The 17,848-nt window shown below is 46.0% G+C and overlaps 1 protein-coding gene across 1 annotated transcript; it reads left to right on the top strand.

The window, feature by feature from the left end:
* The first annotated feature begins 867 nt into the window (after positions 1-867).
* Positions 868-2,611, top strand: LOC143155922 (vitelline membrane outer layer protein 1-like). Its single transcript, XM_076328922.1, has 3 exons — positions 868-1,038; positions 1,637-1,740; positions 2,291-2,611. The coding sequence occupies exons 1-3, from the start codon at positions 868-870 to the stop codon at positions 2,583-2,585; spliced, it is 570 nt and encodes a 189-aa protein (XP_076185037.1). The 3' UTR covers positions 2,586-2,611.
* The last annotated feature ends 15,237 nt before the right edge of the window (positions 2,612-17,848 follow it).

The following is a 17,848-nucleotide window of genomic DNA, read 5'->3' as shown; positions in this document are numbered from 1 at the left end:
ATTCATGTCTGAGAGTGGAACAACAGCAGAACTAGGGGTCTGCTTCTGCTGGAAACTCTCACCCTCTCTGTATGCTGACACCTCCTAAAGATACACTGGGCAGCTGGAGCTGTGTCTGCACAAGGAGCATGGAGTCCGGAGGATGATGGGACTGCGTACAGTTTTGCTCCTGTTCTCCTGTCCCCAACACAAGAAGGACATGAATGAACTGGAGTGAGTTCAGCAAAGGCCACATGAGATGGTCAGCAGCTGGAGCACTTGCCCCATGAGGAGGGTTTCCACCCTTTACATAGTCACCTACATTTAATGCATGTTCCAGAGCAAAATGCAACGGCTTCCAGTGCAGGCACTTTCCTCAACCTCAGTGAGACAGTGAGGAGAGAAGGAAAGCGAGGGAGCGGAAGCAAGTGAGGACTTCCACAGGGCAAAGGACCCTGAGACCCCTCCACCTCCATTTTGCCTCAGCCCCTTCAGAGGTTTCTTTCTTCCCCTCCCAGTCCACCACTCCTCTTCCCACCTTGCTCTCTCCAACACCCTCCTTCGCAGCATTGCCAGGACCCTCCTCAAAACCACAGCACCCCCTCAGGGAGTGGTCCCAGCTCTGCCTGCTTCCCTTCCCTCACATCCACAAGTTTTCACAGCCCTGTAAGCCCCCCAGCCAGCGCGCACCGGTGACACCCCTTCCGCCTAGCAAGGGTGGCCCCACCATCAAGGGACAGGCAGTCAACAGGAGCAGTACATAGCAACAACCAGCACTCCCCGTGGAGTTTGTTGACACTCCCCAAGGACTCCCACCCATTCTCTTGGCTCATAAATTCCCCCATGCCACCACCTCCATGCAGTGAGGCGCTGAGCAGGTCCCCTGCGATGCAGCTGCTCATCCCGGCTGTCCTCTGCCTGCTGGGCTCCTGCTGCCTCCAGGGCACAGAGGCACGGGAATATGAGTCCATCCTCACAGTGCCCAATGGAGGCCCCTGGGGCTCTTGGGGGCACCAACACTTTTGCCCCAGCGGCTACGCTAAGGGATTTGAAGTGAAGGTAAGGTTTCACTCCTTCTTTGGGGTGGGAAAAAACCCTGCTGTGAAATGATGTTATTTTGTTCCAGTCTCAGCAGGGGCGGCCACAACACTTTGTCCCATCGCAGCAGTTTGCATTGTATCTGCATTGCTCATACAGGCTTATCAGCAAGAAATCTCTAGCATAGAGTAGCTCGCCAGGCTTTCTGCCAGTGAGTGATTTCTTAGCAGAGGAGTTCATGGGATAAGAAAAGACCTGGAGTTGGTACTGCAGAGCCCATTCCCAAGGGGCTGGGACAACTCCCACCTGCCAGCACTTCAGCTCTGGGTGTCACAGCACATGGCAAGAGGGTGGGCATGACCAGGACAGCAGCCACCAAGTGTTCCTGTATCTAGAGCCTCTGCTCTGCAGTTTGGAGAAAAAGCAGAAGTGGGCAACAGTGAAAAGGAGTCCATGAGAAACGTCACGGAGCTGCCTCACAGCCCTGCTCAGCAGCACTACCTGTGTCTGGCTCTGTCCCCAGAACCTCTTACCACCCCTATTCATGAGGGCTCACCTCATCTCTTCTTTTAAATGGGGGAGGGTGCTGACCACTCCTGTTTTCATCCCCTCTTCTAAGGTGGAGCCCTACCAGGGATTTTGGCTGTTTGGTGATGACACAGCTCTGAACGGTATCCGTTTGCTCTGCACGGATGGCACAGTCATCGAGTCCTCTGTGGGGTGGTGAGTGGTCTTTGCTTTCTCATCCTCCTTCAGGGCGGCAGCTTCTGGAGACCATGAAGGAAAACCAGTGCGATGGTTTCTCCATAGGCACCCACACCCCCTGTGAAGATGGCTCCCCACCCCGTTTGAGGAGGTGGCTGAGGTCCCCCGGCCACAAAGTGTGAAGGTCTTCGGGTAGATATCTGGTCCCAGGGAAGGGAACAGTACTTTGAAAGCTGAAGGACAGTTCAAAAAATGCAGATCTTAAACCTGTACTTTCTCCTTTTCCTCAAATACTTACTTTGAAAAGGACATAGATATTAAGTAACAGCGACAAAGCACGCAGCTGCAATTCCCAAGGGGTCCTGCCCGTAACAGGGCAGCCCAGGGTTGATGGTGGCCAGGCATCTAGAGGGTGATGGTGAAGCAGGGTGAAACAGGTGCTCATAGAAACCCACCATCCCTGTGTAGGCCCCCTGCCCCAGGACTACCAGGATCCCAGGCGAGTTGCGGTGTTGACTGCAGCACAGCAGAGGCTGAACACATCTTGGTGAGTTGTTTTCTTTGGCAGGTGGGGAAACTGGACCGAGGCCCAGCTCTGCCCCAGCAACAAGCTGGTTTCCTTCTCGCTGCGTGTGGAAGAGAAGCGGCACCTGCGTGACGACACAGCAGCCAACAATGTGAGGTTTGCCTGCTCGGACGGGATGAAGCTGGAGGGCTGGGGACTTTCGGGGGGTCACTTCGGCCCATGGAGCAGCAGCTGCACCTCCGGGGCCATATGTGGGCTCCAGACGAAAGTGGAGAAACCCCAAGGAAAGGGGGATGACACAGCTCTCAATGACATGAGAGTTTTCTGCTGTGAATGAGCCTGACCCCCCACCCCATGCCAGCATCTACAAAGTGGTTCACCATTAAACCTTGAATCTGTCCTTGCACAAGGAGCAGTGTGCATTTTTCTCCGTCATGTTTTGTCAAGGGTAGTCAGATCCTGTGGATATAGCACCCAGGGTGTTTCCTCCTGCCCCCATCCAGTGGATGCGAGGTTGCTGCAGCTCCTTGCTCCCAGGTCCAGCCTGCAGTGAGGCTGAGGACGGGTCACCAGGAGGTGCACGCGTGCACAGACACACACATGGCTAGCCACAGATGAACACAGAGAGCAGTGCCTTTACTGGCACCCATGTAGACTCAGACACACACAGCACTCACACACACGTGAGCAGCACAGGCGGCAGGTACTGTTTCTCTCCAGCTGATCAAGACTGATGTCCACTAGTGAAATATGTACTCACACATGGAAAATGGGTCTCTCCAGTAGCTGGCATCAGCTACTCATTCTGCCCCAGAGCTGGCCTCAGGCCCCAGTTTCCCCAGGTGCTGGCACTGGCACCCTCCAGCCTCTGAGGTTCGTGGTCCCGCTCCAGTTGCCGGCACTCAGCTCTCATGCTGCTGCCCACTAGTCTGGCTTGAAGGTTGCTGGTGGTCTCTTATGCGGGCTCAGAATAGAGGGTGTGCCCACACAGAAGGTGGATAGAAAGAATGTAAGGGTAATTAGTAGTAGTAGTAAATAATTATTTACATCATTACATAAGAATATTTAGTAAAACTGTAGAATAGACTGGTGATCAGGTGCAGGTCTTGGTCAGATAAGCATACTGACCAGCCAGCTGTTACCCAGGACCAGCCCCTTTTATCCCGTTTTCCCTCACACTGATTCCCTCTGCAGAACCACCTTTGATCCTTCCCCTAAATATCCCATAATAAGTCTTGCACATTCCCACAAGCCTCTTAAAACACCTCATAAGAAGTTGTACAACATCCCCTAATGTTTTTCCCCTGCAGCCCCCCCGTAAGTCCCATGCCCCTGTAGGTGCTCACCCTTGCTAGTGTGCAGGGCCTTCTGGGGAAGTAGTGTCCCCACTGACTCCTCAGTGGGGTTCACCAAGGGCCTGGGGCTTATTGCTCTCCTCCAACAATCACAGGGAGCAGGTCTGAAGCTCTGTTGGCACTGCTGAGGTTACTGGTTGCTCCACCTGGTATTGCCACTCTGGTCCTCGCTGGGTCTTTGTGTTCATTGTGGTTAGGCTTTATAACAGATTTATAACGTAACAAATTCTAGGGAGTGTGCACAGAGGATGCCACACCTGTAGGTAAGGCAGGAGGCAGGACTGTAAGGGCTGGACAGTGAAGGAGGAGAAGAGGCGTCATCTGCCCTGGCAGAAACCATGGTTTCAAAGGAGAGGAAAGGGAACTCTTCACCTTCTCTCCATTATAATGCTTAGGATGTGGAGGGATGACTATCATACATTCATGCATCCATGAATAGGTTCAAATACACCATGCAGCTCCTGGCCCCAGCTCCATGCCTCTCCTTCCAGCCTGCTCAGCACAGCATCTCAACATCTCCAGGTGCCTGGTGCAAATGAAACACCTTGAGGATTTTTGTTTCCAAGACTGCAGTAATTCACACGCAGTGAAGTCAGAACTGTACCATCATATAGGTACCTCTCCTGAACCCACCACCACCTCCTTCAGCATCAAGACCTCCTGCTCAGCCCTTCTCTGGAGTTTGTATTTTGTCCTGCTTTCTGGGGCTGTAGGCAATACCTCATATGTGAGGACCCTGACCATGATAACAAATATGGGACAGGGAGTAGCCACGAACACACATCTCACCAGGTATTATGCAGGAACAAGTTGGTTGGAAAGTCATATGATCCACATGCGCAGGAAGGACTCGGGGGGGGAAAGGAACAAACAGCAAGGAAGAGGAGAGTTCCAGAGTGAATTGCAAAGATTTCAGTGACAACCCTTTCCTCAGTACCAAGAGTAGAAAGAGGAGGCAGAAATCTGAGAAAGACATAGGAGGGAAGGAGAATATCCTTGACTCTATAAAGTTCATAGCCATTTCCCACACTTATATATTTGAAATTTGCTTGCTACGGTATTCTCTCTGATAAGTAATTCTTGTTTAGGAAGATTGTGAATGGTCGTCAGTAACACCTGTGAGCCAAGAGTTTCTGTGCACACATTGAATATTTGAACACACAGACACAGCTAATTCAGTGTTACCTTTGTTTAATCCCTGCTGGGAGTCCAGATGTTCCAGAGGTTTCCGAAGCATTAACCATGCCATCATTTGCCCTTATGCATCCAAAAGGACTGCCTGCCACTTGGCATGCAGCCAGGAGAAGCCTCACAACAGGTATATTTACAAGCATATTTAACCCTTTCCACCAAGTCTTTGAAAACAGGGTTTTGAAACTCCAAGTGGTTATATTTTTATTGCCCATTTGGTTGGTTACCACGTGCTTATCTTATTCCATACCCATACTGGTAAGCCCCACAGAGCCATCTATTATCTCAGGAGAGCACCAGATCTAAAATCAAAAGAGAATCGCTGAGTACATGAGCTGGCAGCAAGGTCACACATCCTCATGGGTGGGTATCCAATTTTAAGAGATAAAGGCACTCTTCAGGAAGCTCAATTTTCTGTTATGGGAATCTTTGTTTGCAATTAGATATAGTAGGAAAATTCGTAAGTCAAGCTTTTCTCCTGGAGAAAGGTTCCCCTAGGGCACTCTGAAATACACCGAGACAAAAAGATGGGATTCTTGTCATGAATGTCTCAAGAGGTTTTTATATCACCTTTGTATTATTATATCACTTTCATATTACCCATTCAGTTAAGCAAGTTGCTGTACACAGCACTTTACGAGGCATTAAACATGAAAGAGACTTTCTGTCTACACAGGTGGTTCCTGCAAGAGAACTAGTCTTAGAAGTCATTTTGTGGTCTTCCTGCTCAGCCCTTAGCCCTCCCCATTATAACAAAAATGCTTGATTGGGCTGAATCCAAATACAATGGCAGGTTCTCTTGAATAATAAATATCCCAGTTTCTGGGCTGAGAAGATCTAACAGGGAAATGCTGGAAGACAAATCCATGTCCATCACTCCTTCAAATTCATTATTTGATTAATGTCAGATTTTGTACTGTGTATACCACTACTCTACAACAGTCAGCCCCAGGGCTTGCCACAGTCCACCACAAAGTGACAAGGCTCATGTCAAGCGCTCACTTTCCATCCGTTCACAGCAGTGTGTGGCCCCTCTCATCTCAGGAAAACCTGAATTAAATACCAGATGGAAACCCAAGACTTTTCAATAATGGTCCTGCTTCTTGTGCAGTCATTTAGCTTGATGCACAGCAAGGGCTGGTTGAGATGTTTAATCTTATGCCCCTCACTTCATGCTTATTTTGCTGTTAGGCACCTTTGATGTAAAATAGCCAGCAGCATCTACTCTTCCCCCATTTACTCTTCCCCCATTTACTGGGTAGAGCATGCATGGTGCTCAAAATTTTATGTGAAGATATTCACAGCAACACTTCCTCAAAATATGTAGGTTATGTGCAACAATGACCGTTAATGAAGTAATGTCAGTTATTCACATTATGGTTTTGAGCATCTGGAGGATGGGGACTAGCTCTAAAGTAACACCTAGAGTTCACCTTGTAAACAGTTTGTTGCAGCTGTGGAGGGATGGTGGCCTTGTCCTACCCAAGCAAACAGCTTTCGTCCTCAGAAAGTCCTAGTTACTTGCCCAGTACGGACTGATTCAGCCAGAGAAGAGCCAACAGTTACACTACAGTAAAGAAGTGCAACAGGGGATATCCTCACGCTAAAATCTGTGTTAAGGGAACAGGTAGTAAAGGCAATTCAGTGATGTCATTTACACTCCAGTGAGTGAAGTACAAACCATGAAGGTCTCTACACAGCTTAGACATGCACCCAGTGGGAACATTTCCTTGGGTGTACTGGCATGTTGTCCATCGACAGCCATGACCTACCTTTGCTGCTGTGGTTAACAGGGCATTGAGCCTGCAGCCATAGCCATCACCTCCCAGCAGTGTTACCAGTCCAGCACCATGCTCATCACAGCTATCCAGTACCTAGTCCAGAGCAGAAGCAGCACAATGTTCATACCTGTTCAGAGCAAGTCTGCAAAGAGATGGACCTACTTTTGTCCTCAGCCCTCTCTTGCCAGGGCTCAGCACTGCTTTCCCACTGCTCCCATACTTTCTTCTACGCCAGATTTTTGTGCAGAATTTTCTATTTTATCCTTTTTCTGTGCTAGATGCAGGATAACGCCTGCTTTCTCTCAAACTTCTCTCCTCATTCACAAAATGCAGGGCGTGTGGAGAACAGGAGCATTGCTGTGACAGCTGCTTAGAGCAGCATTCACGTTTTATTATTTGTATCTGATAGCCCATGTACTGTCGGAGGAGCTCTGTCTCATTTTAACTGTCTATTCTGGTGACAGGCCTAACACGTAAAAACCCCAGTAACGGACCAGGACCCCTGTGGCACTTGACACTGTGCAACCAACAAGCAGAAGGATGGTCCATGCTCTAATCTTTGTTGCAATTTGAGCACACACATCTGTAGGCATCCTCTTTGTGTGCTAAGTGAGGTGACAGTGCCCTTCTAAAAAGTCATAGGCCTGTCCCCCAGCTGTCACAACACCTGGAACACCCTTCCTAGAGTAAAAGAATAAATATGAGTAATAATTCTCATACAGCAGGATGGAAAACCCCTTGGAAATTTTCTTAATGTTTCTCCTAGGAGTACTGAAGGAAGGCACACAGCATATTGTTCTTCCCCATTTTCTTTCCAAGGTTTGGTTCCCCCAGTGCATTAGCAGCCTTTGGGCATCACTGACACGTGATACAAACGGTACGAGCCACTTCACAGACTCTGAAACTAGTGGATTTAAAACTGCCTATAGATCATACGAGCTGAAATAATTAATACTGAAGCTGGAAAATAGCTGTCTTCAAAGCCTTGCAACATGCTCGTGTCAGACAGCAAGAACTCACCTCTAGGCATCGGGCATTTCAAACAAACTACCTTATGACAGCAGTCAGCCTCAAAACTGCCCCGGAAAGTTTCTTGTTTCCTCCCTAAAAGCAGCAAGTGTTGGATTCCAGTCTAAACTAGAAAATAAACTGCACTGGGAGACATTGCAGCCTAGAAGCTCTCTTGTGCTTATCAGCATCCTCATCCTGAGCCCACCAAATTCCCTTCAGAAAAAATATAATACATCTCCAGAGCTGCAAAGTTTGAACTTGGTTCCACATTGAGCAAATGTCCCCAAAGTTCAGAGCTCTTCCAAGTCAGCTTATTTCCTCTGAGAACATCTTTAATGAAGTACTTATTTATATTTTCCTTGAAGTAGAAATACTGTATCTGATGTTATCTGTTATTTTTTATTTTAGTAGATTTGTTTTTGCTTCCACAAGTGTGCCTTTGACCTGTAATAAAATCCTTACTCCAGTAATGGCTAATTCTGAACAAGCAAGTAATTATTCCAGTAAATCCAAGAAAGGGTACAAACAGCTACATCCCTCTGACCTTTCTGTGCCCCTTTTCAGAAATGAACATGTACTTTGAGCAATAGAACAAAATTTCTTGTGTTGTGGTTCTGTGGGGTCATAGCAGAGTGCTGCCTACATCCATGTAATTAGAAGGGAGGTTAATGAATTGCTAAAGCACGTTTCCAGTGGATAAAGCAGATAGAAAGCATATTTAAGTGGGCTGAACAGTTTATTAAATGAGATTATAAAAGACACTCTGCCCCTTGTCAAGTGTCATTTCAAGACAAACTGATACAATTTCTTACTTCAGGAAAGTCTGTTAGTTAAAAAAGGGCTGTAGTCTCTACTGATGCAAACCAGTACCGTCCCTCATTTCTTTTGGCCTGAATATTCTCTCCTTCTTTCTTTTTTAATCATTTAACCTTTCATATCTTCTCTTTGATCCTTCTAACAAAAATAGAGATCAGCCTCAGCCATGACTTCAGATACATGTTTTCTAGCGCTCATTGCTATGTTTGAGATTTCCTTGTTTTGCCCAGCTTCACCACAGTGTTTGCAGGGACATTTCCATGGAGCACAGCTGCCTTCCTACACAGGTTTCAGAAGCTGATTTAGGAATAATCAGTCTCTTACTTATCTTTCAAATGCTGCTGTCCCTAGGAAAGAAGAGTGGAGGGACATTACAACACCCATGCCAATTTGCCAATACCTGGAGCAGGTTTCTTTGTACATCTGTGAAGGAGCTGATCCCTTGCCAAGGTCTGGAGGTGGCCTTGCTGAAGAGGAGGAAAGGACACATTTCTAGGGAGGCTACCTGTTCCCTGGCCTGCAGAGAGACCAGTTCCAGCACTGCTGCTCTTTACAGCCACCTGGAGCTTTCATAACCATTTCAGTAACACGCTTTAACCAGGACATTTTAGCAAAGGTGGTTAGAGTTTTTCTGTCTAAGCTATGATGTCTATGCACCTGGTTTTGCTGGGGGAGGACAGGGTTTCCTCTTCCTGTTTCAGGGGATAAGGATCTTTTGAAAGCTTCTTAGCGCCAAGCTGCAATGGTGATACTGTTGGGGAGAGTCTTAATAGAAGGAAAAAACATTGCCTCTTATTTTTCTTCTCTCTGGCATGATTTTGAAGAATACTAAAAAAAAAAAAAAATTTTATTTTATCACAAAAGCAGCCAGCACCATGTGCTGTTCTTATCGTGCTTCCAAGCCTCAAATTTGTGCAAGTAACATCTGGTTTTACAAGACCAAGACACCAAGAAAGTGCTATGATTTCAATGTCTTACTACAATCTGTGTCTTGATTGCAGTTGTAGTACATATTCCACAGTCTAATTAAGCAGCTACTTTTTTCCTGGTTCATTGCAAAGGCCTGTCAAAAAACAACTACTGTCTAAGCACCCGATTCCCCTTCTTCTCTAAATATTGTTTGTCTGCTCGTACAAATTTGTCTAAATGCACTTCTGTCATCTGAAATAAGGTAATAGGCCTAAAAATTACTTTGTGTCATCTTGCATCTTCCACTTAGGTACAGAAGATGTTTTAAACCTAAATTGATGCCTTTATTGCACCTCTTTCTTTCTGCTCCTTGTATCACTTTCAGATATCATCTCCCAATAACTGCAACAGGCAGAAAGAACATAAAACTGTTCTGATATTAGTGTTATTTTGGGGGGCTGAAAAATCCCCATGCAAGGTTCAGGTTCAGTATCTCCACCTAATTTGTTATTTGTATTTGCTGTATTAATTAAACAACCCATAGAAATACCATACGATGCAGTCTGGTAGGAGCTGGTGTCCAGGCTGGATTGCCTGGAGCCTGGATAATGAAGCAGCCCCACTAGCATGGCACATTCATTAATAGCTTGTGTGCTGAAGCTAAGTGAAAAAAACCAATAAAATCATAGCTTGACAGGAAAGAAAAGCAGGACAAATTACCAGTATCTGTGTTATCTGGGGCAACCCACTGCCCTGAGCCAGGCAGGCAGGTACCCTGTGCGGCTCTGGTGGGGCCAGCCAGGGTCCTCTCGCAGCTGCCCAGTGCTGGCATGCCTCTCCCACTCTCTTCATCCAGCACTTCTCTGCTCATATGCATATGAATATGATACCCTTGGAGACATTTCCCTTTCCTTATCTAGAGCAACTTCCTAGCAAATTGCGAGGTTCTTTATTCCAATGCACTTATCATCTATCCCACCTTACACTGTACTGCCAGGCCATGACTTTTACTTAAGTCAGTTTTTCATACATCCTAAAAGATCCAGAATGCAGACTGATTTTGTTGTCCAATAATCATGAAATACCAAGTCAGCTTACTGAGCACATTTCTTACAGATAAACTCAGTTAAAAAAACACCTGTTGCTACTCACTTACCTCAAAACTATCCTAGTCCTGCTTAAACCTCTTAGGACCAGTCATAATAAGCTTTTTTTGTAATGGGCATTAAGGACCATTACTTCACTATTTGTATACCAGCAGAATGACGGCAAGAAGATACAAGCACCTGGAATTGCTCCAGGTTATCAAGAATGATTCTGCGGTTGGGCAGGGAGGATTTGGGCTGGTACCCACAAAATTCCATTTTCCCTGACCTCTTTCACCTCTTTGTGTCTCTCTTTCTTTGGTTTGTAAGCTGTTTGGGCCAGGCACAATCTTATGTATATAGCGTGTCTAGTGTAGGAGGTTACCTAGAGCCTCAAACTACATCGAACAGCTGTGGGGTTTCTGCTCTTGCCTCCTTCCCCAAGACTTTTCATGTGAACTCCAACAGCTCTGAGAAGAGAGATGTTATGTCTCAGGAGAGCTTACCTTTGACTTAGGCATCTACGTCTTTTAAAATATTTTTTCTAACCAACAACCTGAATGTTGAACGTTAGGTTGATGCAATTTTCAATGAATGAGTTGGAAATACCTCAAAAATACAAGATTTATAATGGGAGTGAGCCAAAGACCACAAAATGGCCACAGAGTAGCCATTATGGAGTCATATACCTCCAGCATTATTTTTCATGTAAGTGAGTAACATATTTTAAGTAAGTCAGCCACAACAGCTACAAGAACCTGAGTCATTCCTTTGCACAGGAGGAATGAATCACATTAAGGATCAAAAGGTGCAGATGTTTCTTAATGTAAAAACATAATTGATAGATTAGCACAAGTCCTTGTTAGGTAACACTGTCCTGAACAGCACAGAAAAAGTAAGTTGAGAGCTAGTATTGCCTATGGACTTGGCGGAAAATCTTTATCACTAGGCCACAGCCTATGTGTCAGGCAACCCACACTGTCTTGGTCAAAAGGCTGGTAGAAAAGAGGCATCTCCAGCTCCTCAGGTTGAAGGTGCAGGAATTTGTATCAGTTATTTCTTTCTGCAGTTTTCACTTAAGTGTCTAAAGAAACTCCTCTTAGTACAGTTTCACAAAGAATGATTGTCCAAATGAAGATTTAAAAAAAGAAAATGAGAGTTTATTTTCTTTTGGAAAATCACATTAAAAGAAGCTAGAGCATATCCCATGCCAGGGAAAGGCAGCCTTTGTTGTACCTAACCACACTGTTAAAAGCACTAAGTAACGGAGAAAAAGTATTTCAGAGACACTATGATCTGTAGGTCCAGATTAATTAGGATAACACTTTTATTATTCAGTGGTGAGATGTGCCACCTTTGGAACAAAAATCATCAAAAGCAGGTCTTTGCAAGTTCAGCAACTACCCCAAACACATTTCCTTCTGCTTATATTAAGGCAGCAGACTTAATGCAATTGCGGCTTTCTCTGCAAGGCTTAAAGCCACCTCATTTAGGCAGACTGATTCCCAGAAGCATACCCTGAAGAGGAGAGAGAACTCTGCAGAAGAATATTTCACCCCCAAATTAGAAGGATGACTCAGACCTGTTCAAAACTCTTTTGTCTCTCCTAATCTTCGTACCCATCAGGGGTGAAACCAAAAGGGAAAGCGTTCACTCTCAACCTCTTCTCTCAGTTGCTCTTCCAACTTTTCCTTTTCCTTCTTATTTTCAAACACCATTTTTGTACTTTCTCTGAGCAGTCTCAGCAAGCTGACCCAGCGTATTTTCAGGGCCACCAGAGCTGCTGATCCCCTCTGATCAACTTTCCCAGCACTCCTAGAGCAGATTCACCTTTTGTGCAATACCTCTCTTTTGGGATTAGCTTCTCTTCAGGTTGACAGGACCTCCTATCACAGAAGCAATATCACCACCAAAACTATTAATCATGGCTCTGCCACAGGTAGGAGCACACAGTAGGCTATAACTAGAGGCAGGCAGAAAAACAAGGTTATTTTATTAGCAAGTTTCAGCTAAAGGGTGGACATCACTCGACTGGATAATTACAACAATTCCTTCTGGCTTCCAAATTACACGGAGAAAAAGAGCATTATTTTCAAGAGGCTGTGTTTGGCAGCACTGTGGGAAGTGCGTGATGATGGAATACGCCACTGGAAGTGGCCTTTTGCTTTATGTGGTTCTGGCTGTACCACAACATACATCACCTAGTTCTGCCTTAAACCTTGAAGTTTTATTGCTTCTCCTGCTTGGCATATGCAGCAGTTTCCCCTGAATTTTCCACCCATTCTCTCCTCAGCTATGAGTCAGTAGGTGCTGGAGCTGTGGATGTCAGACGTTTCCACCACTGGAAACCCCAAGGTACTTCTTGCCCTCAGCCTAATCCCATGCTTGAGCCCAAACATGCCATGGAGCAGAGTCATTACGAAAGTGGTGCCAGTGAGATCTGAGATCATAAAATTGAGACCCCCACATAGAAGCTTTGTAATTAAGGAATAAAGAGAGGCAATGAGTCACTACATTCAGTGCTGTGGGAGTTTTAGGAAAGGATGTTTTCTGTAACTCATGGAAATAACACACCACCTTTGACATGACCATTTTTTTTTTTCTTTTATTGTTAGCAGATGTCATTGCAGTCAAGGGAAGCAGGATACCATATGGCCACTGTTTTAAGAGATTCATTTAATTACGTCCAGGCCTTTGATACCATATACTTAGAGCCTTCAGGAATGCCAGTCAACTACAGTTGCCGGTAGTCTTCAAATATCTCAGATGTTTGCAGGTTCAAACAGTAGTGGGGCTGAGAGAGCATCCCAGATGCACACACAGGACGCTGACACGGGCTGCAATGCAGACTGCCAGCCAGCACGGCTTTTGCCAGCACCTCCACAAACACCAACAGTGCCCACATACAGGCACCAATAGCTCAGTCCCGTCCCTCCTCTCCAGCTGGTCAGGGTCGAAGCCTGCTAGTGAGAACACACATGCCTTCACTCTCCAGGTTCACAAGCATGTCCACATTCACAGATCCCTCAGATGTCAGCACAGCCCTGAGTCCACCTAACATCCATGCCTGAATCTGGCTCCCTTTACCCCATATACAGGTCTCTTCCTACCCACCAGCTCACCCAGCCTGATGCTCACTAGCGAAACAGATGCACATACTCACATGCTCATCTCACAGGCACCCCACACCCACAGATCCCTCAAATTTCAGCACAGGCTCTCAGTCCACCTAACATCACGCCTGGACCCCAGGACCCTTACCCAGCCCATCATCTCAGACCTCGAGTCTTTCCAGAGGCAGGTCTCCTCCAGCTAGTCCAGTTCAAAGTTTGCTGGCAAACATATGCACATATGCACACAGCATTAAATTCACCAGGGAAATATCAACACACCCATTTTTTTCCAGTTGCTGGCATTTAGGCCTCTTGCATACAAGCCGATCTCTCCAGTTGCTGACAGCTGGACCCCCAGGCACTGGGACCCACGGCCCCTTCTCCAACTGCTGGCACTTCGACCTTGCAGCACTCATCATAGTGAGATTACAAAGAAAGAAGGTTCAGGAAAGGATTTAGTAAGAAGATAGGATAGATGTGGTGGTCAGGTACAGGGCTCAGTCAGATAAGCACACTGGCCGGCAGTGGCTTACACCCAACTGGCCCTTTTTATCCCTCCTTCTCTCCATTTTTTCATGCTTGTTCCTCACCCATCTGCCCTGATCCTTCCCCTTCCCCGAAACTTCCTGTAATAAATTTTACATAATCCCACAAACTCCTTCTGATATCCCATAACAAGCTTCGCACAGGCCCACAAGCCCCCTCAAATAGCCAACAACACTCACAATAATCATGCTTTCCCTCTTTATCAGTGACAAAGCTGAGGCTGCTATCTTCAAGGCTGTGCCTGAGTAGTTCCTTTACTGGCCCTTTGATCAGCAACCAAAGAGTTTTGGTCTTCACTGTTGCCTCCATTACTAGCTGCTTGTTAATGTTTCTGTGTCTTTGTGTTTAATTTATCACTTTCCTTGTTTTGGGGGTATTTGGGGCGTGGGTTTTTTTCCATACTGAGAAGTCCTTAACCTGATAACATAATGAACCAGATGCTCTTTTGGTCCGCTTACCTCTATGTGCTGGAAGTACCTTTCCCCCATTGCTGACTGTAGACAAAGCCTGAAAAGCTCTTTAACTAAGTCAGACAAGGCAAAACAAGGCAGTTTGCTACAGCTCAAATAAGGTTAAAGGAATCTCATCTGCTAGGTGTTAGTGCACCATTCAGGTCATGGGGTAGCATTTCATGTGTCCATCACTCAGAGACACTAAAGAGCCTATAGCACATTTCACAAGAGCTTTAGTGTTAACTTTAAGTTCTACCCAAATGCAAAGTCACCAAAAGTAAAGAAATAAAAGATATCACAGTACTAGATAACCTCTAGTCCATCCTCCCGCCAGGGCAGGGATCCACCACTTTCTGAAGAGCATATCTATTATTAACTCAATTTAGCCTTAATCTCATGGATAATTTAATTCAGCCTAAAAAGCAGTCTTCACTGCTGCTGCATACTCCTGGCTTGGATTCCAACAGCTGTCTCTGTCTCACCAAAGGAAGGACCATAGCTTCTAAGCATAAAACTTTTGGTTCAGGTCGTTGAAAGGTGTTGTTATGTAAATGCCAATACTTCTCATGCTCAAATCTGAAAGAATTGAACACACACAACAATCATGTTGAATACAAGTACCCATAATCACAGCTGTAGCATAACAGTAAAACTTATCTTTTTGTACATCAGTTTCCCATCTGTAAGTAATAGGCTAATAGTCCTTCCTTTCCCACAGATGATGATATATTTGGGACAGAAACTGCTTTTGGAATCATAGAATCATAGAATCATTGAGGTTGGAAAAGACCTCTAAAATCATCGAGTCCAACCGTCAACCCAACACCACCATGCCCACTGAACCATGTCCCTAAGTGCCTCATCTACACGTCTTTTAAATACTTCCAGGGATGGTGACTCAACCACTTCCCGGGGCAGCCTGTTCCAATGTTTCACCACTCTTTCAGTAAAGAAATTTTTCCTCACGTCCAATCTAAACCTCCCCTGGCGCAACTTGAGGCCATTTCCTCTCGTCCTATCGCTAGTTCCTTGGGAGAAGAGACCAACACCCACCTCGCTACAACCTCCTTTCAGGTAGCTGTAGAGAGCGATGAGGTCTCCCCTCAGCCTCCTTTTCTCCAGGCTAAACAACCCCAGTTCCCTCAGCCGCTCCTCATAAGACTTGTTCTCCAGACCCCTCACCAGCCTCGTTGCCCTTCTCTGGACACGCTCCAGCACCTCGACGTCCTTCGTGTAGTGAGGGGCCCAAAACTGAACACAGTAGTCGAGGTGCGGCCTCACCAGGGCCGAGTACAGGGGCACGATCACTTCCCTACTCCTGCTGGCCACACTATTTCTGATACAGGCCAGGATGCCTTTGGCCTTCTTGGCCACCTGGGCACACTGCTGGCTCATGTTCAGCCGGCTGTCAACCAGCACCCCAAGGTCCTTTTCCAACAGGCAGCTTTCCAGCCACTCTTCCCCAAGCCTGTAGCGCTGCATGGGGTTGTTGTGGCCTGCTGCATGTGGTTGTTGTGAACTCTTGTTCAGTATACTCACAGTAGTTCTTGTCCAATCCTGTTGGAGACCCAAGGAGTAATAAAATAACGTATTTTTTCTCCGTTCTTAGAAATCACTTTTGTTTCATCAAAGAAATAAATATTAGACAGTAAAATCATCATGCTAGCTGAAAACTGTGAATTAGTAGTCTGAAATCTATATAATCAGGAATGAGCAAACTCGGACTGAAACGTCACTGCATATCATTTCCAAAGTGCTGAGTAGTTCCACCGGAATAATGTTCTTCAAAAAACAAGAACAAACCAACAAAACCCAAGTTACATAAACCTCCATTCTTCTGCTATAGTTGCAATCACCGTAGTAGTCAAGATTCATATAACAACCATATAATCTTCTCAAACTTAGGGAAATATCTGGGCTACTTCTTGTTTGGGGACTTTGGAGGACAGATGCCACATCCTGGGCTGTTCAACCCAGAGCCAGAGGCTCTCCTCAATCTTTTCAACAACGGTTAAAAAGAAAAGAGACTTTTTAGCAAATGTAGGCGGTCATGAATCCACAACCAAACTCCTGGCCTCTACAGCTGTATGTTATTTTTTACAAAAACTTCTATTTCCTGCTGCATTTTTACATAGTATTAAACTGCTGCAAGTGGTACACTAAAAACATCTTCTGGAAATGTTTATTTTTGTTTGGGTTCTTGCAGTGCATCCAGAAATATGAGCCACGGGGAACACTAGATCCTCCAAAGATACATATCCTGTCTGAAATAATGGGTCCACTGTCAGCCAAAGAGTCCAGAGCTCCATGCCAGCAACTCTTCTTCTTGCTTGTGCTCAGCATGAGTATGGAGCCTGGAGCTACCCTACACCTAGGATTCCTGCTGGTATCTGACGACCTGACCGAAAACATTGTGCTACCACCAATGGTGCGAAGCGAGAGGATTTCACTCATGCAGAGGCCTGTACCAGGGAAAGCAGCAAATGTCCACCTGAAGTTGTTAAATAAAATGGTTAGTAAAAGCAGGAATTAAAGACAGGAGGACTGAATCAGATGAAGAGGCTACTGATGTAACCTAGGGAATATGTAGCACCATTTTTGCAAGAAGCACATGAGAACTGGAGCTCAGTAGAACACAACTGACGTGTTAAAATTTGGCTTAACTGGGGAGAAAAGAAAAAAAAAAAAGCCATAAAAAGGTATGCTGCTCTTCCCATGTTCTTTTCATTAAGAGAAGGGGGACGAGGACAAGAGGGGGGTGGCTGCTTCTTTTTGAGTCAGCCCAGAAGATACATAGTTACACAGGGATCCTTGTAGAAGAGCAGAAAGGAATGATGTTTTTACCATCAGCCTGCTGTCTTCAGAGAGTCCGCGCCGCCGGCCATGTCTATGCTCCCAGCACGGCACTGTTAATGCCACCCCAGAGAGAACAAACCCCTGTGGGCTGAGCCACCCGCAGCGCTGGTCCTGGGCACCCGTCCTGTTTGCATTCCAGAGGGTACGCAGCACTCGGGGTGACTCCTATCTCCTGGCCCTTCATCAGTCCTCTCTGCACCACATGCAACATCGCACCTCGCCATTCAGCTCATTCAGGGTAACACTGTCTTTGGTGGCTTCTCAGAGGAGGAAAGGTAAATTGTTCAATGTAAAAACCGGACTCAAGAGAGATATAAGGGGTCTTGGTTGAAATGCATCTACAGTCCACAATTGCCTATCAGGTTCTCTTCCAGAGGATGCTGATGGACATTTGAAAGAAGTTTCTTTCCACACATGCACAAAGGTTCAAGCAGTTCTGTGATATATCTGGGAACAAATATAGACAACTACTGAGGTATTCAGAC

Source organism: Aptenodytes patagonicus, chromosome 1, assembly GCF_965638725.1.
Source record: "Aptenodytes patagonicus chromosome 1, bAptPat1.pri.cur, whole genome shotgun sequence".
Lineage (NCBI taxonomy): Eukaryota > Metazoa > Chordata > Aves > Sphenisciformes > Spheniscidae > Aptenodytes > Aptenodytes patagonicus.
The sequence above is the reverse complement of the archived record's forward strand: the minus strand, read 5'-3'. Positions and strand labels throughout refer to the sequence as shown.